At 43.0% G+C, this 22959-nt stretch overlaps 4 protein-coding genes and 1 non-coding gene across 8 annotated transcripts; 2 read left to right on the top strand and 3 right to left on the bottom strand.

Moving 5' to 3' along the window:
* Positions 1–796: 796 nt before the first annotated feature.
* Positions 797–7049, bottom strand: ppp1r8b (protein phosphatase 1, regulatory subunit 8b). The gene is made up of 7 exons (XM_012838726.3): positions 6940–7049; positions 6319–6379; positions 5158–5311; positions 4208–4425; positions 3295–3439; positions 2786–2850; positions 797–2535 (listed from the first exon to the last, which is right to left on the bottom strand). The coding sequence occupies exons 1-7, from the start codon at positions 6984–6986 to the stop codon at positions 2179–2181; spliced, it is 1047 nt and encodes a 348-aa protein (XP_012694180.1). The 5' UTR covers positions 6987–7049; the 3' UTR covers positions 797–2178.
* Positions 5609–5773, bottom strand: LOC116222570. The gene has a single exon (XR_004164731.1).
* Positions 7050–7440: 391 nt separating the features above from the next.
* themis2 (thymocyte selection associated family member 2) lies at positions 7441–12621 on the top strand. Its single transcript, XM_031576185.2, has 6 exons — positions 7441–7958; positions 8530–8670; positions 9303–9713; positions 10023–11233; positions 11828–11942; positions 12143–12621. The coding sequence occupies exons 1-6, from the start codon at positions 7853–7855 to the stop codon at positions 12229–12231; spliced, it is 2073 nt and encodes a 690-aa protein (XP_031432045.1). The 5' UTR covers positions 7441–7852; the 3' UTR covers positions 12232–12621.
* Positions 12489–18600, bottom strand: rpa2 (replication protein A2). Its single transcript, XM_012838796.3, has 9 exons — positions 18366–18600; positions 17471–17559; positions 17180–17281; positions 16718–16831; positions 16382–16456; positions 16103–16219; positions 14972–15118; positions 14346–14440; positions 12489–12941 (listed from the first exon to the last, which is right to left on the bottom strand). The coding sequence occupies exons 1-9, from the start codon at positions 18376–18378 to the stop codon at positions 12854–12856; spliced, it is 840 nt and encodes a 279-aa protein (XP_012694250.2). The 5' UTR covers positions 18379–18600; the 3' UTR covers positions 12489–12853.
* Positions 17820–22317, top strand: smpdl3b (sphingomyelin phosphodiesterase acid like 3B). Of its 4 annotated transcripts, none has more exons than XM_012838795.3 (9): positions 17820–18202; positions 19184–19269; positions 19547–19760; positions 19906–20003; positions 20101–20244; positions 20986–21155; positions 21239–21419; positions 21541–21677; positions 21831–22317. In XM_012838795.3, exons 2-9 carry the CDS (start codon positions 19194–19196, stop codon positions 22191–22193), a joined length of 1383 nt encoding a protein of 460 aa, XP_012694249.2. In that variant the 5' UTR covers positions 17820–18202; positions 19184–19193; the 3' UTR covers positions 22194–22317. The 4 variants fall into 4 exon arrangements, with proteins under 4 accessions (XP_012694249.2, XP_012694248.2, XP_031432046.1 ...); XM_012838794.3 differs by lacking the exon at positions 17820–18202 and adding an exon at positions 18597–18661; XM_031576186.2 differs by lacking the exon at positions 17820–18202 and adding an exon at positions 18617–18736.
* Positions 22318–22959: the final 642 nt, after the last annotated feature.

Below are 22959 nucleotides of genomic sequence, written 5' to 3'. Positions count from 1 at the left end.
CAGGCTCTGTTTTTAGCTCTCCCTGTTCTGCACAGCCTGTTAGTAACGAGTCAGTAGATATGTTTCTATATGTGTGAATGAAGGTACTTTGTCTGGGCAGCAGACTAGTCTGAAGAGGGCAATGTTCTGAATAGCCAATAGAAGCAGAGACCTCGCCAGACTGTCTCGGGCTGACAGTGCTGCTTTTATCAACAATGCATCTCTGATAATAAGAATGTGCTGATGGAGGTCCTACAGTGAAGGGTGCATTGGTTAAGAAGCCTGAGGCAAGCTAATGAATGCGGAGTTTCCCGTGATGAGATTTGCACATTTCCCATCTTACAGAATCACAAACTCTTCTCCTTTTGTGAGCGTGCAGAAATTATTCATATCCTGTCATAAGTAAGTATAGCAGTCAGTGCCCAGAGATTTAACAGCGTCATGTCATCAGTCTGTAATTTACATGAATGTATGATGCCATGACAGCTTAGTAACATCTGACATAAACTGCAATGGCCTCTAAAATATCTACATGGTCATGACAATTAGTTACTGACAATAGAATCACGACACTATCAAATCATTGGACATCAACTGATCATTATTAATGACAGGATGGGCATTGAACATGAATGATAGGCCTTGTCTTGACACGCTATCCAAGTAGTGTTGTCATGCATGATTCAGTGGTCATATCACATGACTTCTCAGCCATATGAAGAATATAGGAAGTCCAGATAAACAGAGCGTTGAACTAATATAACTTTCACCAAAACCTATATTCTTCTGGACAGAAAATCACTAGTGACCGCATACATCTGTTAAAAAAAGACAGTACAAATGTTTTTATTTGCTCTCTGTAGTATCAGACACACTGGACACCGCCCTTAGCAAAAACAATGTTTTGATTTACACGGCCAGGGAGAAAATACTGTCTGACATTATGATGATGTGTAGATCAGATATAGTTTCCATGTACAAGACCAGAACAAAGTTAAACTGACATCAAGATCTTCATTCAGTGCACTTTAGGTTGAACCAGCCCGGAATGCCTCCTACAAGGAAAGGTTAAATTAAGCAGTGGTCATATCCTAGACATAAGACTACACATATAAACCACAACTAACTCGTAAGGATGGTCCTCTGACTTTGTGCATGTTTGGTTTCGTTTTCAGCTATGAGTCAATAGCCAGGATGTGTATATTCCCTGTTGCTCGGAAGACCAGTCTCCACAAATGAAGCATTGTGTACAGAGGGCTACAGTAACCATTAGAGTTGTGGCCATAACAGATAGCCCAGCTAATAGATGAGGTTAATGGCAAACAAATGTTTATCAAGTCTAGGGAGTGTCTGGTTCACACGTTTCACTGCTGTCTTCGGCTGCATTTTGTTGATGGCGTATGGCCAGTGTGGTTGCTGACCACTGGCTGCCTTCACGGTCAGACTATCCACTATAGAACCGAGAAGGAGTTCTAGATCATCGGACACACAAAACCGATGGTGTATTTCGTCCTTTTATGTGGAGAGAGAATAAAGTATAAAACAGTTAAAGAAAACAAAAATAAAACAACAACACAAACAAACCAAAGAGTAAATATCATCTTAAAGAGACTCAAGCACACTAGTCACAGCGAGCTCATCCCTGACTTACCCAGAAGCCCGAGTGCAGAGATAAAACTCATCGTAGAGCTCCACATCAAAAAGGAATAACCATGAGCCTTTTCCTCTGACTGGGCCAGATAACCTGCACCGATGCTTGGGGGTGCATCACAGTACATGTTAGAAATCCTCAATAAAATGAACACAAATGGTTGCAACACAACAGGGTTACAGAGCGCCAACTATTTTTTTATGTGGCGACCTCATCACCGACTCGTCAGGACGGAAGGAGGTCAAGGGGAAACGGACCAATCACTTAACAGCATGGAATGCAGGCCCTTGCATTGGATGACAACTGGTTGAATGCATATCAACAGTGGCAATCAATGGTTAATGCAAGTTCTGCCCCTGCCCCCCTTCAAACAAACAAACCCTGTATAAATAGATCTGTGTAAAAAAAATGTGAGAAAAAAAGTCAGTCCATACACAGCTACGTCCTTGTCCTTCAGTACCCCTTCTTGTGCCATTGGTATGAAATCGCCACCTTGAGACAGCACCCCACCCCCTCACCCCCACCCCAGGTCTCCCCCCCCCCATTGGCTAAATGAGTAGCGAGGGAGTGGGCTTCTTCCCAGGCCACGCCTCCTTGGCGTACTTCTTCTTGCGGGGCTCGTTGAGGGACTCGGGGGGGTAGAGGCCAGTCACTGGGATGGGGTTGAGGGTGACGGGCAGCCGCTGTGGCTCGGGAGCCAGGTCCACCTCTGGCGCAGGGTTGGGGAGGGGCAGTGGCAGGCCTCCGAGGATGGTCGCTCCGGGGGCCACGGCAGAGTACCCGTCGTGGTGGGAGGGCGGCAGGTCGGCATAGAGCCCACCACGGCCGGCGTGGCTGTGGGTGTGAGAACGCGGCACCGAGTCATCCAGGCCCAGGGCGTTCTGGTAGCCCTCGAGCCTCTTCTTCTGTGGTCAGAAAAGAAGAAGCAAAAGTGAAAGCTCTGCTGATGTTTGGACACCGAGACGTCTTGTTGCTCTGACAACTGCCCACACACATCGCCCTCCCCTCGTGAACATCGATACCTATTTAAGGCAATGCAGGAAGCTCTTCTCTAAAACATGCAAATGTTGAAATCTATATATTTCAAGTTACAAAAACAGAAGTGAGCTACTGTGCTCTAGCAAGAAGGGGGTTTCCCGTCTTATAAATTCTCACCTTCATGGGAACCACTGCAGTCTGCACCATGTTCCTGAAGCGTCCAACCGATGGGTCTATGTCCTCTGCAATGATGCAGAACACACAGTGGTTAACACACAAAAAATGTCAAGATACAGTGCATACAAAGTCTCACTGTGACAAGGACACACAGAGCTCTTCACATAACGTCTTCATACTCATTGCACTCATACAACCGATTTCTTCCAAGGTTGCCATCAGTGCAAGTAGGCCTTAAGCCATCACTGAAGAATCTTTCTGCCTACCCCAACAAACCTCATTACAGTTGAATTACAAAGCACAGACTCTATGTATATGGTATGGCAAACCTGAGATGCCATGGTCTAACCTGTGGGTGGATTTCAAAGTGGTTTACAATATCTCAGAGCAAATGGTTTGTGTGCGTACTATATATGGCACCCCTCATCTTGTGGCTGCTAGTACCACAGACTCATCCACCTGTAGATATGTATCTAAATAAAACCCAGAGATATCAGAAGCAGGCCCACCTGGGTTGATGACCTCGTCGTCCTCATTAAAGGTGACTCGGGAGTTTCTCCGCTTCCTCTTTGGCCGCTGGATGTCCAGGTTGCCCTCCTCAATGGTCAGAGTTGAGATGCGCTTGTTGTGGGCTGTGTTGAATTCAGTCAGATTCTATCACAGACAAAAAAAGAAAGAAAAGAAAACAACATTAGCCTGGCTAAGAGGTGTAGCTAATGATCACTGATCCTTATTATACAGACAGTGATGGGATCACATGGCAGTTTGAAGTTACAAATATTAAATTCTCAACACAGGAGCATGTGTAAAAAAATTGATTATTAGTATCATTGATATTATTATTATTATGGTAACAATTTACTTTATTTTAACATGCTATTAAATAGTGTTGCATTATCCTTGTTGCCTAATTTTCTCATTGTTGTTTTTACTCTATTTGTTTATCAAATGTTTTGGAAGTCACTTTGGAAAAACTCATCTGCTAAACACTTAAACTACACCAATAAACTACAAAGTCAAAGACCTTTGTCTAGAGAGAAAGGAAGAAGGGGACCATGTGTAATAATACACATGCAACCATGGTAACCAAAGAACCCACTTCCTCCCTCTTTCTAAGGCAAATACAGCCTGCATGCATTTATAATACTTGGTCACTAAAACAAACACATATCTTCTATACAGCCATTCTCTCATACATTCACAGAACATCACACACTCATATGTGCTCAACATCCGCTCAATCTCACACACACATACACACACACACACACACACACACACACACACACACACGCATTCACATGTACTCACTCTCACAAACAGAAACACACACAAACACAAACACATACACATCTACGCACTCACTAAACAGAAACACACACGCACACAAACACATCTATGCAAGCACACACACACACACACCTCTAGCTCAGTCTCCTCCTCCGGTAGCCCCAGGAGGCCCTTGAGTTCCTCGTCCTCTCCGGCCTTGCTGTCTCCTGTAGCATTCCCAGGCTGGGTCTGGGGCTTCTCCCTGATGGTGTAGAGACGTGTGGAGGCCCCAAACGACATGGTGGAGTCGATAGGCACCTGCTGGGGCTTATCAGCCTCTAGTCGAATGTGGCCCAGGAATGTACCGTGTGCTGAGAGTGGAAGCAAACAACCAGAGGCAAATTTTCAATTAAAAAAAAATGAATACGAATAATATACATGAGTACATACTCCAATATAACCCTTGATAAAACATAATTTCAGAAAACAAATGTTAAACTTGCAACAAGCCATTTCTGTTGACAAGAGTAGAAATATTTGGCATGGCGTAAGAATGCACGGTATCCATTAGTCCTTTAAAACTGTATGGTTATAGGTCTAGCAAGCATTTTATATTTCTGAAGGTACATATATGTTAAAAGATTGTCTTATAAATGTTGGAGAGAATTCTCTGTCACTCTAACGGAACTTACACCCTCTCAACCACAAGCTTCCCCTTTAACAGTGAACTGTTTTAACTGAGAGAGAGACAGTGACCTTTAATAATTCTGAGACAGTTTCAGCTGTGAGAGAGACAGTGACCTGTTTCAATTGTGAGACAGTTTCAACTGTGAGAGACACAGTGACCTGTTTCAACTGAGAGAGACAGTGACCTGTTTTAACTGTGAGAGAGACAGTGACCTTTAATAATTCTGAGATAGTTTCAACTGTGAGAGATACAGTGACCTGTTTCAACTGTGAGAGAGACAGTGACCTGTTTCATCTGTGAGAGACGGTGACCTGTTTTAACTGTGAGAGAGACAGTGACCTGTTTTAACTGTGAGAGACAGTGACCTGTATTGCAGTGTGCTGGTAAAAGCTGGTAAACACGAGAGCTCACTCACTGCTGTTGAGGTCGATGAGGAACACCCTCTTGAGGTGCTTGTGGTACACCAGGGCAGCGTGCACGCGGGAGCATGACTGGTGGTCAATGGTAAAATCGCACATGTCCATGTTCCTCCCGAACAGGTAAAACTTCTTCTCATCGATTATGAGTTTCTAAACAAAACACATCCATTAACCGACAAAGCACTGGACCCAAACAATACAGTCTAACGATGAGGTTAGCGATTAGGGTTAGAGCACCTACATTACCAGCAACATGACACCAATATCCTTATCACTGTGAACAACATCAACTAATGAACAGAAGGAGGCCAACTGTCTTTCAGTCCACCTTATATTAATATGTTACAATCATATTAATTAAATCAATCATACAGTTAATAGATAGATAAAATAGATTGATAGATAGGTGATCAAAGCAAACTAAAAACTGTGTGTGTGTGTGTCAGTCATTGTTCCGTGAACCATAACACAGAGCACAGTCCTTTAGACTCTGGGCTTAAATCTCACGGGGGTTTTGTCTAGCACCTCTATTGACCTGACAGCCACATCCAAACAGACACCAAAGTGCGTACACTCCTGGGCTGCAGACAGTCAGGTTAGAATCAAGTGCAAAAGGAAAGGGTGGGACTTGTCATATAGCATGGAACCATGACACAAATAAATAATTAGTCCAATAGAATTTACAGATATAATATCATTTGAATTAAATCTCAGAGACATAAACTAATTAGACAGTAGATTAAAGCAATAAATAGTATGATGGAGTCCTAAGTACGTGGACATCTTGGTCTGAAAATACCTTAAGATCCCATCTACGTGTAACAGGGAATTTGGTGTGTGTGGGTGTGAGTTTCTTGTCGATGTTTATATTTGGATGGGAACGCAGTTGGATTATTACCATACTAAACCAAACTAAATGTGCCGAGCATTAAAGCCTGAACATGCACATCACATGGCCACCACCGTGCCAGTTGCCTTCAAAATTATACAATGGCAGGTAATGTAGAAGAGACTGTCTACCCCTAACGATAGCATAGACGTAAATGATGGCAGGTAAATCTATGAGGTATACACATACACACACCTGTGGGAGTTCACCATATGCGTATGATAGCTTTACTATCGCTAATGTTCGTGACAAACTGCACGTTCCTTACCTCTACGAGTTTATCTCCTTTCACTACGTCCAGGTGGAGACCAGGGGGAGGCTTCCCTGCCCTGTAAAAGCAACATGTTTACTTGAGCCCTAGTCTGGGCCATGGCCACGATTACTGCATATTATGAGAATGTTGCTGCCAGCTTTAAAAATTGATTAACCGTAACGTTATCACTTGTTGCCACAAACTACAAGGAGGGGGTGAGAAAAGTCTGAAACATTCTGCACACGAAAGCTGATGATCAAATAAAATGTATAGCATGGCTTGCCTGCTGCAGTTTGAGAAAACTTCACCAGATCAACAAACAGATTGAACATTTTTGCCCATAAACAGATTACGACACACTGTTTCTCAACGATTATATATTATTACAACAGAAATCTGCTCTCTGAATACTCCGATGTTGAATAAGTTACTCTGTGTGTATGAACCTTGCTAGGTAACGTTAGCTAGCTAGCTAACTAGCTAGGTAGGTTCATTCACACAGAGTAAGTTATTAGCAAGGGAACTGGTATCAGTGAACATCTAACAGCTCTCCACGCACAGAGAAGCTATTTTCATTACCAACACATGTGTGACTCAAAAAGATACTTAAGCGCATTTTACACCGGTGAGACTCACCACGAGGGACATTCAAAATTCGGTATATTAGCAATGGTGTTAGCCATTTCGCTTCATTCTCCATACACACGAAGAATCGGAATGCATGCCGGGTATATTTCGGAAGTCCGTTCAGAACCAGGAGAAGGGAAATGTAGTTCGAAAGGAGTAGTACTACAAGCACTGGAGGTTATCACAAAATGGTATCCTGTCCTACGCTTAATTTAAACCCTTGAATTAGAAATTAACACATACCCTCTGCATTAATACTTGTTTGCTTTAACGTGGAATGCAATACACATATTAAAAGTATAGCTTATTTACAATTTGATCCAATAGCCTTTCTCATTGGGTAAGTTGGCCTAGGACCTAGGTCTTTCAGGAAAACCGTCTTTTCTGTCTGTCTGATTATTTTGGAAAGCTATTTGAACAGCCGTTTTTTAACAGTAAAGCAAAACTAATATTAAAAGCTTCTGGAACTTTTGATACAGACGCTTTAAAAAAAATGCTCTCAGGGTTCATGGGGAAAAGAAACCCAGGCTGAGCTCATTTATCATAATTACTTTGCCTACTAATAACATATGTAGCCTAAGTTTCTTTCTTTTTTTTAAGTGTGATGAAGTCCATTTTTAAAACGGGGTAATTAATATTAGGTAACCAAATTATTTTAAAGGGGTTAATCTTGGATGAGACTTTAATCTATAATCTGTATAAATAGATTCCAATATCGAAAACGTAAAATAATAATAACACACCTTTTGTTTGTTTTTCTTTCTTTCCTTTTTTTTTTTTTTACTTTAGTATGGACACAATGTGCCCCCTTTGCGTCAAATTGACTTCCTCATATTAGTTCTGTGAAACCAATGGTTTCTCATCCGACTCGTGTTCTTGAACAGAAACGCATTGAGCAGCCACTGCTCAGCTTCACTGAACGATGGACGAACCAGAGGTAGTTCTGTCCCTGCAAGAATTCATTTCATCTCTGGATCATGCTTCACTGCCTCGGATTCTACGAGTCTGTTCAGGGGTCTACTTCCAAGGTAGAATCAATACTTGCAAATTAATTTATACAATATAAAACATATCTACTTCAGAAACTGTTAATTCGAAGACCAAACCAGCAGTAATCTATTTTGTGTTCTGTGATGTGGCGATTAACAATAGGCTAATTAAAAGATTGAAACTGTAAGAGAGGGCAACACAAACAAGTCAGCTACAATTCACTCTAAAGTTCTATAGACGAGTGACAGTGAGCTGCATCGCTCAGTACAGTCTAGAGTTTCTTATCCATTTGTTTCAGCGTTCATAACGGTCAGGTGTGTTTTGAAAAGGGTAATGTTTTTAATGTCAGTGGTACCTCGAGTCTTAAAATTAAATAATCTTAAGACTTCTACAATGTAACGCTAACAAATATTGTACTTCCCCTTTTGTTTTAATTTAGCTATGAAAAGAAGCATGCATGTCTAATATCAGAAGTCTGAAAACAAAAAAATGATTTCACTTAATTTGATAGCTAGCCAGAGGGAATTGGCATTTTGGTGTGTCTGATTTTGTGTGTTTAGTCTACATTTTCACCTCATTCACAGCACAGACACTTGCTTTTGTCCACAGGTTCAGTGTATGAGCTGTCAGGGAGTGAGGTATGCCTGTGCACTGGTGACCTCGTCAAGGTTATTGGCCTGAAACTCCTATCAGCAAGTTGCGTAGACATTGCTACCAATAGCACATATGAACTTCCAATTGACCACGAAGGTGAGCCTAACACTTCCTATGGGGAAAACAGTCAACTTTTTCTGGAGAGCAGGTAGAGGATCAGTGTGCCATACTAATAAGCTCAACATGCTACAAATGAATCTGTTCCTCTGCACAACAAAACACGATAAGCCTACATGAAGCCTGTAATAGGCTACATGAATTTTGAGAACAGAATTGCACTTTTTAGTAGGCTAGTAGTAGTAGTTGTTGTATCTTGCTCAACTGTGTCAGTGAAGGCTACTTTGTTAAATGTCAGACATTTGCATGGATGGTTAGTGTATAACTAACTTTGCATAAAGGCTTAATGGAACCTTTTACTAGTTTATGAGCAGAGAGATCCACACAGTGCCAGTCTCAAGCATAAAAGCTGTTGGATTGAATTCTTGAATTCTGCATTCTGGGTAGTTTCATGAAGAGAAAGAGAAGTGTTTGGGTGGTTGTTCTCCTTCTCATAGTGTAGTTATGTACTGGAAGTGGAACAGTCATATATGGAACCCTGTGTTCATTTGGATTAGAAAGGAGGTTTCAGCTAAACAATTTGAATTAATGGAAAGGATTTTACATAGGTAAAATAAAAAGTTTAATATGTGCTTAGGTCATGTATTGAAAACCACTGCTGGTCTTCACAGGCCTGTTTAAGGTGGTGGCTGATGACATGCCGTACAGCTCGCTGGAGGAGATGGTGGGCCTGTTACCTGTGGGGGTGGATGCTGTCGGCTCCTTCTCCTTTATCAGCCGTTCCGAGCTGACCATCAACAACTTCACCGTGGCGCCAGGCCAGGAGCTGACCCTGCTGTCGTCCGAGCAGGGCTGCGTTCGTTGCAAGGTGACGGGGTCGGAGGGATCGAAGGCTGAGATACTCATTCCCCTGAAGCACCTTGGCTCATTCTACGAGTGTCAGAGCGAGCACGGTTACTCTCTGCGGGAGATCCTTTCCTCCACTCGACTCCAAAGCCGCCGCTTCCGTTGCGTCAAGGCCAAGGCCTGCGGAGGCCCACTGGTGTTTTCACCTGTCTACCAGATCGAGGCCATTATGCACAGTGAGTGTACAGCAGCCTCAAGTCCAGTTAGCTTATTGTGGCTTCTTTTTTTACCAACACAGATAAAAGGCTCCAACCCAGTAACTGTATAATGGCTTGATGGTGTGTAGAGTTAATACCACTTCTCCATTTTAGGGTTCACTTGTGGTTTGTACTGTAACTTAGACTGCCTGCTCAGCTCGTCCTGTGAGATGCAATGCCTCTTGTGCAGCATTGTTGGAAGCACACAGAAATCAGAACTGAAATTCTGGACCTGCTGTGTTACTTCCTTTTGGCATATCACTAACTACCTGCTTTCTCCCTACACAGTGAGGAAAAACATAGTGAACTTCCCCTCCAGCCTGGAGGTAGACGTGACCGACGTGACCGAAGAATGCCAGAACTTGGAGTTCGTCAAGCCGCTCACTCTGGCGGAGGTGAGTGGCCAGCCGCCAGACGCCTTCCCCACCGTGGCCGAGGTCCTCGAGGCTCCGGAGGGCTCACAGCACTTCTTCAGCTGCGACTGGCACCCGCAGCTCCAGAAGGGTTGCCGCCTGGTGCTACACAGCCACGGGGACACCCGCATGGTCCTGGCCTCCACGCCCAAGGGCCGCAAGACCCGGCAGTACTTCCTCATCTCGGGTGGCTACGGCGGCCGCATCCGACGTAAGGCCCGGGAGTTCAGTTCAGTGTACGAGCTATTCGTGGCCTCGACCAGGACGAGCAGGCTGCAGGTTAGCGTGACACGGAACTACGAGGCGATGGAGGAGGAGGGCCTGCCCGAGCTCAGTGTTGGGGATCAGCTGGAGGTGCTCAAGTGCGAGGACGTGGAGCTACCTGGTAAGGGAGGTGGGAACAAGCAGAGGGTGGGGGCACTTGTGTGTAAGCGCACAGTGGAGGAGGATGATGATGATGATGATGATGACGATGATGAAGGAGATGAGGAAAGAGAGGGGAAGAGCAGGGAGGACACCATCTGTTTGCCAATGTACATGGACGCCCAGTTTGTGGAGATCATCTCGGACAAGAAGAAGTACAGCCTGGCCGAGCTTGGTAAGGATTCCTTGATGCCGCTGGACGTCAAGGTGGCCGCACGGGACACTGACCTGGAGAAGGACCCTTTGCCCGGGCTGCCTGTCCTGAGGTTGGAGGAGGTTTCTGTGGAACCCACCATCCGTGTCAGCCTGCTAAAGAAACCAGAGTGGTGCTTCGAGCTGCCCACTCGATGGCTGCACATGTCCGTGTCCTTCACTTCAGAGGCCCTGCCCTGGCCGAAGGGTCAGCCCCCGAAACTCCGCCAGGAGACGGTCACAGAGGTCAAGGAGCATTTCTACTATGAGTTCCGCAAGCTCACCAACGTGCAGGCTACGCCGCCCCCCCGACCGCCCAAGAAACAGATGTCTACGGTAAAGCCGAAAAGGCTAGCCAAATCGGCCCCGGGCAAGTCCACTGTCACAGCAAATAGCAGAAGCCTGCCCGATAGCTTCTGCCAACTATCAACGTGCAGTGAAAAAAGAAGCCCTCCACCACCTCCCCCTACAGTAAGTCTTTCTTCTCTCCCCAGTCAATAACTGACATATTCATGCATTTCCTTGAGCTAAAAATCAAGCAATGACCTCATGTCATGTAATGAACTAACTAAAATGTGTATGTCCACATTTTTGCTTCATTTAAATCATTTTATTTCAGTTCTACAGATTTCAAGGTACAAGGTTTCATTCCTTGTACTATTGAAATAGGGCCTCACACAATGGGCAGATCTCTTAGTCACCCACTTATTACTATTCCTGAACAAAGCAGCTGCCCACTACTCATAACTCAAATTTCATCTTACTATGGCATGTCACAGGACATTAAAATTACATTCTGCTATATGCATATGTGAAACAAATGATCCTTTACCATATCACAAAGCTACGGGAGAAACCCTGTGTAGAGATTTTGTTTCGGTTTCGAAGCCTGGGTGATTTTCTGTGTATTGCTGCGCGTAGACTGCACATACATGCAGCACCCATCCCCAACTTCCTTATTTTACGCCCTTCGTCAACAGTATAATTCAAAGAACAGCAATTTCATGCCACAGAAAAGCTGACCTTGGGTGATGTGTGTGGACATTTATTTTCTTCCCCCTTTAGAGCACTGAAGATGAAGCCCCGCCAGTGATTCCTAGAAAACCCTCCACACAGAGAGGAAGTATCTCAGTACCAAACACCTACGTGAAGAGGCCTCAGAAAAAAAAGAAGGCCAAAGGTACTTTGTTCCGATCTCACTTAAGTATATTTTCATCAATGCTCCACCACAAATCACACAAATTTAAAGTTTTACTTAAACACTCTTAAGACGGACTTTGTATTTATCTTCTTGAATCCCAATTAGTCCCCCCCCCCCAAAAAAATAAAAATTAAGGTTGTCAACTACTATTCAGCTATGAATGCCTTTTATGCTTCCAGTTGTCACAGAAGCGACAGACAGCGACCATGACTATGAGAGCGTGGAGGACATTGTGAGGATAGCCCAAGAGAACATCATACATTATTGACCTACGGGAAGAACATCCAGTGAGATAGTCACAGTTGCTTCGGCAAGCACAAACATCCCTCGTTTCCCACTTGTGTACATGCATATACAACCAAGTGAACTGAATACTCAGCCGAGACATTATGTTACAGCAAAACGCTGTAGGTCAACCTCATGCCAGACATGCTAGCATGTTTTGTAATAAAAATGTGTATGGTGTGATGCAGTAGCAATGTGTAGCATATTCTGTACAAAACAAGATTTGGAGCAAGACTGAAATTTGTATATACATATTTAAGAAAAGATATTTTAATCCTTTTAACAGACAAAGGAGAACATTTACAGACATTTCACCAAGTATTGTATGAGTAATGTGTCATTTTGCTTACATCATAAAACAACTTATACCCTACTAATGGCTCCTCTGCTCATTCTGTCAAACTGTTCAAATTTGAAAGAGCAGTTCAGGAAGCACACAACAGATGCTACGAAACCAGCTAGCCAGGGCAGGAAATCAGGCCATTCTTTTGTTAGATGGTGGTTTCAGTGGCCAACTGCTCTTGGTGACTAGATGGAGTACTCCGAAGTGCAGGACAGAGATGACGCGTGTTGAGGACCCAAGTGCCGTGGGCAGAAGGGGTGCCCTAGGCCTCGTTGTCAGTTGATCTAAAGTGGTCTTCGTCGATGGTGGAGAAAATGTGTCCTTCATTACTGAGGAAGTCCACCACTTGCCTGTGAACCCAGAGAGACCAGAGTTGGAAGTATTAGTATTAGTACGCTCTGCTGCTGTGCGTATATCAAGCCTGCTGGAGTAGAAAGGTTGGTGGTGCAAGATGGTTACGCTAATTCAGAGCCAATTTGTTTGTGCACGCACACACACACACACACACACACACACACACACCTCAGCCTAAACAGAATGTGTGAAATGTTTGCAACAGCCTAGTGATACTAACATCTACAGGGATTATGCTCACGTTCCAATAGCCAACCAGTACAAGTACCACAGCTCGCCGCTGCTTAGCCACATTTTAACTGTAGAATTAAACAAAGGCCCATGACCTGATGTGACTACTGTATGGCGTTATTTTAGTGCCAAAACTCACACATGCGAGGAAACGTCTATTCGAGTCACCTACTGGCAGATAACAGCGACTATGTCCGAGAACTGACTCTTTCCTGGAATAAATAAAGTGATCGTGGGTCAAATGCCACAATCACCACTAGTATTTAATCAAAACAGGTTTAATGGGTACCGTTACTTCGGTTCGTCATTAAATATCAGTTTTCATATGTAGCTAAACAGTTGTCTGACAGACTCTCCTGCTGTCAAATTAGGACCAATCAGAGAAGAGCCCGTCCTGCTTTGGTTCCCGCCCACACAGTGCCAAAAGTCATACATTCGAGCGAGCAGATCAAGTTTTCGCGAGAGCGTATGTCAGTCCCTACGCTCGCAGTTGTTGAATTTCCTCTCGCGGCTGCTAAAATTGAGTGCGCAGAAGAAATTCACGCTTGCGAAAACCTGAAATTTGCTCGAATAGAAGTTTCCTCGCATGTGTGAGTTTTGGCACTAAAATAACGCCATACTACTGGCATAGGCAGAAAAGCTCCAAAGCTTTTCAGCAGTAGTTAGCATTTCTCAGTAGCAGTGCGGTCAACTCTATGACATGCTGGCTGATAAGTTCACTATAAGTCACAGTGATGTTGAGGTGTGTGGAATGCATCACAATGCATTCAAAAAGGCAAGTGAGGGGATGATGATGAATGCCGACACAGGATCAAGATAATTAGGCCATCGGGCTTATCGGTGGCCCAGACAAATTTTAAAGCTTCACACATTTTTATTATTAGAATTTTCCTTTTTTATAATACTGTACCAAACTATTACCAAAGCTTTTAACAAAAGGATTACCATTTTTGTATTTATTAGACCTTACTATTACCAAACTTTCTGCACCTCTTTTCAAGCAAGGGAATGGTGATTTTTTACCTTTTTAAGAGGTGGGATAGAGAAGCGACACCGAGTACTCACCTTACCAACCTTAGAGTAATCACCTTAGCATGATTCATTTATGTATTGCCATAGTGTGGAATCAGTTTGGTCATGAGTTTGGTGCTGAGCGGCGATGTTCTCACCTGATGATGCTGACACTCATTGCGCTCAGTCTCTGCTTGAGCTCCTGTATGCTGATGCCCTGCGGCTCAGGACAGCTCTTAATCAGACACAGCACCTGCCAACACAAGCACACGGAGCCGGGGTCACCACAGCTCAGCTAACTCCACAGCTAGGAGTTTACATTTGTCAGTTTACATTTAGAAAAAAACACCGGCCAAGCAGGCACACAGAGGAGGGGTGATCCGAGCTCAAAGTGGGTGGAACTAGAAGTTATCTAGGAGTTTACGTTTTCACTTACTCATTCAACGAATTGTTTTATCTATGGTGTTTACTGTGAGTATCTGCTGGGCTACAGGAACACCATAGACATTCTCCCTCTACATTTACAGAGATCTGTCCTTTCTTGAACGAAAATATGTTGTGGCTCATCTCTGATGATGTCAACCTCTATCCTGACAAATTGATCTTCATTCAGAAAATTCTTTCAAAGTGATAATAAAACTTCCTTCGTGGTGTGATTTCCAATCTAACTGACCCCAACTCTGTCAGTAATCAGGGTGAGAACCACTGGGCCAGATAACCCTCACTAGGGGGCTGAGGACCACAGAAATGCAATACTGAGGAGGTCCTCTCTCTTAGTTCTCACCTGATTCTGATTGGGACTCAGGCCATTGGAGACCACAGAGCTGGCACCTCCATAGCTGCCGCCGCCTCCCATGGTGTTCGTGCCACCCATGCCCATGTTAGATGCAGGCACAGAGGCCATGCCCATTCCTCCACCACCACTGATCATCTAAGAGAGAGAAGAAACAAGCAAAAGGAAAAAAATATATATATTACTAATGGTTGAAAATTATGCAGACATAAAATCACATGACAAACGTAATGACACTTAAGTAATTGTAGTTTCAATGACTCAAGTCTGTGATTTGCGTGCTCAAAATAATGCGCTTCGAGCGGAGCAACCCCCAAAAATTGTGCATTTATGCATGACTTATACGCTTTTCAGCTATGCGCTTCCTAGGGCAGGAGTATGTCAAGCACCAATACAAGGCGAAACACCATATTGCATTGAAGTCAGCAGTATGCCTAGTTCTAACATTATTATACACGTATAAATAACATTGCAAAATCACAATGTTTGAGTGTCAAATTTTGGTTTTAAACTACTAAAATAAGGTTACTATTTTCCATTACAGTGTAACATTAAGATGGAAAAGAGCTTGCCAAGCGCAAAGAAGCTGGCCGCGAGTGTTTGATCTCCGAACCTCCGACCATATACTGGAGCTTACCAACGCGCAGTGCATCCAGTGATTTCGACTTGACTGAAGCCATAATCCACAACCCTTGTGCAGATGCCTGGTTGAATAACTTTCAAGCCACAGTAATCATCCACATTCTCTGCTGGTCCTCATCCAAATAATAAGTGTTCTGGTTCGTTTCAGAGGCTGGCTGGTACGATGCACATATCTTTAGTTATTTTCAGTCATCCGTGGGAAGGTGTTTGATTACTTGATTTGCAGTGTTTAATAATAGACTACGCAACATGATCTCAAGCTGGGATAAAGAAACTTGCATATGATGTAGCCAACCTTCTCAACTGTGAGTTTTAAAAATCATGAATCTCAACACCTCAAACATGGGTTTAGAAATTGGAGAATGCGCGTAACTGAAACATGCATAACTAGAGGCCCACAAAAAAGGGCTTAAGCGTGAACGGGAGAATACGGCCCTTAATGAGGGACTGGGCGCAACATTTGCGAGATGGTGTTCTCACCATAGCCTGTGGTTTGTTCAGCTGCATGTGAGCCTGCACCACTTCTAACATGTGCGAAGTAATCTCATTCATGTCCTCCAAGGGCCTCACGCGAAACGCCACCAGAGAGCGATTGTTCTACAGGGAAGAGAGAAGAAGGGAGAAGGCAGGAGAGGGGAGAAACAGATCAAAGATGGAGGAAGAATAACAAATCAACAACAACAAAAAAAAAAACCATGTCTTCCTGATTAGAACTTCGAAAATGACCCAAAGAAGAAGACACAGGCACCTGTTTCTTACCTGGAAGGATCGGAGATTCCCAGAGACCTTGACATAGGTGCCTGGGGGGATGACCGTGTTGTCCACACTGAGTTCCTGACAGACAGAATTAACACATGAACAGAGACTACAGGTAACAGTCCAATCCTAATAGTGAATGGTTCTGATTTTAATGTGGTACAACAGCATCTGTTTACAGCTATATGTACATGGCTCCTTATGATTTGAATTGTTTGGTGCTTGTAGAGGTATCTACATAGTTCCTGATGGTTTTAATAGACCAACAGCTGTCTCAGATACCTGAAAGATAAAAGATTTGACCAAATCTGCATCTGTCTAGTGTCCATCAGTCTTTACCTCCGTGTCCACCCACTGCTTCACATCCATAGGACCAGCAGTCATGTCATCCACTATGTACTGGATGTTGGTCATGGATTTGTCCATGCTTCTGATCACTCCAACTATCGTGACCTACGGTAAAACAAAACAAAAAGAGACAGAGAGACTGATTGAAAGAAAGAATTAAAGAAAAAGATGTTTTCAGTTCTGACCATTTCGGCTGCTAGATCAACCACTCAAAATTCAATCTGTTATAATCAGTGTTTCCACCTTCATTTTGGCATCTGTTTGAAATGCTATCCTAGAACACTTGTACTGTTATGGTGACACTGCTCATCTAGCTCTCTACTTCTTCAGTTACAGCCAAAGCCAATAACACATGGCTAGACGGGGATGAGAACACAGTAGCAAAACAGCCCTCGACCCCCTAGTTTACACAGGGATGACAGTACTTTACGGCCTAACAAATGCTTCACCTACCTGGGCGATCTCCACCTCCCCTACTTTAAAGACATCCTCGGACTGGATAGCCGACTTGATTTGGGACACTGTGCAGGGGATGATGTGTTGGGCCCGCAACCTCTGAAAATCCAAACAGAACATGGTACATTACTTACCATCTTTAAAAAAAAAAAAAAAGAAGCCTTAGGACCATTTCAATAGTTTGAGAACTTCTGTAGAATAGGATGTTTAGTTTCTGAAAGTATCTGAGCAAGTTGTTAATGCTGAAAACTCATCATTATACAAACTGTTTGTGCAGGATTCTCTCACCTTCTTCTCTCCTCCCTGGGAGGCTGAAGGAGACCCAAAACCTCCTGGAGACTGGGTGTACCCTCCACCCGTGCTCTCTCCATAACCACCTGGGGGGGGGGGGATGACATGGACCATACAGAGATTTCACAACATTAGGAATATGTCAAGTTAGTAAAGCCAAGCCCAAATAACAACGGCAGATTGTCATTCGACATATCAACTGATGCACAACCAACCACGTTTTACGATGGGCATTTTGTCATACTGTGTCACACACTTGTTAGGGCTCATGTGAGGCCTCGATAGAATAACAAAATAAACGGTACGAGTCAACACACGCATCAGTTTGTTGTTGTAAAGTTATTGCATTGTCGTTTGACCGATAGAATAAGCTAACTAAAGCGAACATTATCTTAGTTCGAAGCACTAGGAGTATATTAATTTCATTCCTCATTTTGTTTGTTTGTGGAATACTGCGGTCTCAATTCACGCGTCTTCAATACAACTCTCGTTAGCCAGTCTGGTCTTTGCATCAGCTGGTTGTCGAAAGTTAACTACATTAGGAAGAAATGTATTAACGTCAGCGGTGTCAGAAGAGTTGCTTTTAGCTGGCTAGTCACTCAGCTAAGATTGCTAATGCAAACTACACGGACTATACTGCGCCGTTTACATTGGCAACGAAGACATGGTCAAACGGATGTTTTGAGCTGATGCACACCAAAGTGTTAAGGAATATTTAGGCATTAAAGCGTAAGCGTGTAACTTCAGTCTAGCTGCCTAGAACACGAAATAACTTGTTAGCTAACGTTAGCCAACATCGAAACGTCACAGAAGTTCACTTGCTAGCTTACTACTTTGTTAACATGCATACTTTAGAGTAAGTTCCATTAACATTAGAGCACGACAAACTTACCATGATTATACATTTTACTGCAAATAGAAAAGTGTACAATTCGGAATAATGGTAGTTGACGATATGGGTGCCACTGCTGCAATTCACCCCAGGCCAGTCGTCTTGCCAATGTGTTCTTACAATTCCGCGCGCTGCAAAATTCAGGCGCAGGCTTTTTGCCGCGAAATGTACCGCTCTTTACACTCAATGTATTTCCGCCTCTTTATCCAATCAAAAGTGTGCTATGTCAAACAACACGTGACGAACATGAGGTTCCCGAGGGTATCTCTCTTTGTCCTCTTCATTGATTTTCAGAGGTACTTAAGTTGATCAGTCGTTCTCTCGTAGATAATCAATTCAAAGAATGAAATCAGTAGGCCTACAACAAAATTGTGAGTTTATTATTTAAGTAGCCTAACATTTTACCAATAACTTTGAGGGTGTGTCCTTCCCACAAATACAAATAATTTCATGTATAGATTTATAAACTTTGCACCTTCAAATGTCCCCTATGGTATTACATAGCATCGGATATAACAAACTATTTCCAAACCAATTCAGGAATTTCCAAGATGACCATTCAGAAAACGAAATTTCCCATTCGCATGTTCTGAATGGTAGCTCTCGGGGGGTTGGAGTAGTTGGATAATTACTTTGTATGAGCCGCTGACTCATACTGACACGACGGTGGGCCACTTTAACCCAATGCATATAATGTAAAACAGTCAGGGATCATCTTTGCAGGAACATAGTCGAGTTCTTATCTCGGTTTATGGTCATTTGTGCTTGTGAGCGATAACTCGACACATTCTCTGTTGCTTACCATTCTGGCTTTGCAGTGCAGCGATAATGAACCTCATCAGTCGTGTCAGGACGTGTTTAATTTGGAGTGTCTTTCTGGTGTTCAGAGGTGGTGAATCATCAGGTGAGAACTGAAAACTAAGTCACAAACTTTTCTTTCAGCCTAACTGTTTCTTTGACAAAACAAATGTTTCTTATTTAAGACCACACTCAACATATTGAAACACACATACACAACCATACACAACCACACACACCACACATCAGTGTTGAATTTTACATAGAGGGAAAATTCTAAATCGTAGGGTGTAGTAGTCTCAAGAAATAAGCCATGATTTAAAGGAAAAAGGCGTAGTGACTGGAGGGATGTATCAACGTATTTGTATGCTCTCTTTATTCAGGGAACTTCTGGCACATCACTGACCTCCACTGGGACCCTACTTACAAGTTGGGTGATGATCCAACATTAGTGTGTAACTCCAGCGGTAGTCGTCCAGCGCAGAAAGCAGGGAGGTTTGGGGACTATCTCTGTGACTCACCATGGGACCTTATCAACTCCTCCATATATGCCATGAAAAGCATTTTACCAGATCCAGATTTCATTCTTTGGACTGGGTATGTAAAGTGGCCTCATATAATAAGCCATGATTACAGATATGCGTAATTTGAGATGGTATGAAAATATAATGTCTTTATTTTATTGCTGTCAATATGTCCCCTTTCAACTCATTTTAACTCTAGCTCAAACATTTATCCATAGAGATGAAACTCCGCATGTGCCAAATGAGTATCTTGGGGAAGAGGCAGTTGTCTCCATAATCGGAAACCTTACCCAGCTTATCAAAGAAGTGTTCCCAAGTAAATAAAAAGTTATAAACTGAACTCCATAAGATTGTGAATGAATCTAAGCTAGTAAAAATAGATAAGACATTGAAGCAATATTTTTCCTTTCCAGCCACCAAGGTGTATGCTGCTTTGGGTAACCATGACTACCATCCAAAGAGCCAGTTGCCACCGGGACAGAATTATATTTATAACCAGACGGCAGAGATGTGGAAACAGTGGCTTGACCCAGAGTCTCAAAGTCTCTTCAAAATAGGTATGGTACACCTTTGACTGGACAGTGATATGAGTGAGACTGTGGGAGTTCACTTAAGGTTACATATAGTGATGAACAAAAAACATCTTCCTGTGGGTTCTGCATTTAAATAACCAAAACAAGACAATAGGTCCTATCACTCTATCACTATTTTCTGGAGGCACGCATGTCCTGAACAGGTGGGTCAAGATAAAAAAAAACATATCATGCAAAGATAAGGAAGATTTTTTATATATTTTTTATATGCTTTACACACACTAGCCCAATCCAGTGATACTATTTTGACAGGCAACTTCCTTTTTCTTGAAGCTGATATGCAGACAGCATGAAATAGAGTGAATGGTTAGAGTTGTAGTTCAAATCTCAAGAGACAAGTGCAGGGTGTGCCCTAACCTATGAAAACATAGACAGAAATGAGGACCTACTAAACGACACAAACAAGAGACTTCGAAAAGGCTGAAAGTCACACCCACAAAAACGGTACACCTGAGTTAAATCAAAAAGGCTGATTCAATTTACTGATGGTAACACAAAAAAAATGAATCTTCTTTGCATTTCTGCTTTTCAAATGTCGCCAGAGAATAACCCAAACAAGTCGCATCATTATACAGTACTTTTACTGTTGTACTTGGCTAGTTTCCATGCATGTCAGTTGTCTGATATGTGTATCACTCAAGCACATATGTCTGATAAAAAAGGTATAGTAGTTTTTTCCACAATCTCCTTTAATGTTCCTTCTAGGTGGATACTACACAGAGAAGCTGCTGAATAGACCAGGATATAGGATATTAGTGCTCAATACCAACCTTTACTATGATCAGAATAAAGCCACACAGGACATCCCAGATCCAGCAAACCAATTCAACTGGATGGACACAATATTAACAAATGCAGCAAGCCAAAATGAGAAGGTGTGAATCAGCTTTCTCTTCATTGTTGAGAAATGTGATGCTATGGTGATATGTTGACTGTTCAAAATATTTCTGTGTTTAAGGTATACATTGTAGGACATGTTCCTCCAGGGTACTTTGAGAAGAAGCGAAGTAAAATGTGGTTCCGCCCAAACTTCAATGAGCGTTACCTGGAGCTAATTCAGAAGCATCATGCCGTCATCGAAGGCCAGTTCTTTGGCCACCATCACACGGACTGTTTCCGCATGTTCTACAGCCCAGATGGTACTTAAACAGCGAGATCATTTTTGCATTCTTCAGCCAGTGGCTCCTATTGGTGTTATTAAGTCTATGAGACATTTATGGTGTTATCTTCAGAGTCTAAAGAAATAATATATTTTATCAGGTTTATCTCCCATCGGCACCATGTTCCTGAGCCCAGGGGTAACGCCATGGAAGACCACTCTGCCAGGGGTCGTTGATGGTGCCAATAACCCTGGCATTCGCACCTTTGAATATGACACAGACTCTCTCCTGGTCAAAGTATGACAGCATGGAGCAATCTTTGCAGCTTTAAAAAAAAAAAAAAAAAAAAAATCATGTTTTTTCCCCCCTGGTTTTGCATGTTTTTCACCAGGTTTTACATCATCAGATCTGCAGTAACTGATTAACTGGTTGAACTCTCGGTTTACTCAGGACATGGTCACCTACTACCTGAACCTGACCTATGCCAACATGGCCCAGGCAAGATGGGAGAAAGAGTACCGCCTGACAGAAGCCTTCCGTGTGCCAGACGCCTCTCCCACCTCCATGAACATGATCCTGGATCGCATGACCCAGGAATCCTGCGTCTTGCAGAAGTACTACGAGTTGAACTCTGTCAGCTATGACTTGTCAGCCTGTGATGCCGACTGTCGCCTGGACCACGTCTGTGCTGCCAGGGGGATAGACGAGAAGAGTTATAATGAGTGTCTGAACAGAGCGCCTCCTAATGGCCTATTTGTGATGCTGCTTCCAGTACTTTCTGCTACACTGAGCATTGCATGGTCCAGCTTGTAATGCTCTCAAGTCATTTCAGGACAGGGGGGGCTTCTCACCCCTCATTCGCTAACATTACATTGATATCAGAGTAAGCCCTTGCTCCGTTGATTTCCCATTAGTTCTCTTAGGATTGTTTAATGTCTACGTGAAGCCATTTAACATCACACAAGTGGTTGTGATCACTTTGAACCCAAGACTGCTTTTTATTGGTGAGCTGATTTTGAGAAATTAAACTTAAATTGCAGTTAAAGTTGTGTTTCCTGGTTGCTGTGCTGGTTGCTGTGTTATCTAGTTGCTATGTTATCTAATTAGCTAGCTAAGGACACTTAATAACCTTAAACGATTTAAATAGAAGAGTTCAATTTGCATGAAATAATAGCTAGTTATCACGCTGATGTTATAGTCTCCTCGATTTAACTCTTAAAATTATAATGGGTAAAAGGTAGAAACCCTCAGGCTGCCTGTGCAACTTCATAGGAACGAGTTCATATTCACCAGTTCATATTCACACATATTAACACGAGTTCATCACAAGCTAGCAGCTGCCAACTGTATGTACCTTACCTATGTGTGTGTAAAGAATGCTGAAATGAAAAACCACCAGTAGTCAATGTGCAAGCTGCCAATTGGGTTTATATATTTGTAAATCTGACTCTGAAAGAGTCAGTGCCTCACCAGCCACGAACCTCACCGCACGTCACTGGTCCATAATGTACTATACAATATTACTCTAAAGTGCTTATTCCTACTTAAATATCAAGAGTCAACACCAACACATAGTCTC

The sequence above is a fragment of the Clupea harengus genome, chromosome 11 (genome assembly GCF_900700415.2).
Source record: "Clupea harengus chromosome 11, Ch_v2.0.2, whole genome shotgun sequence".
Lineage (NCBI taxonomy): Eukaryota > Metazoa > Chordata > Actinopteri > Clupeiformes > Clupeidae > Clupea > Clupea harengus.
Note: the sequence above shows the minus strand (reverse complement) of the source record. Positions and strands in the feature narration are given on the sequence as shown.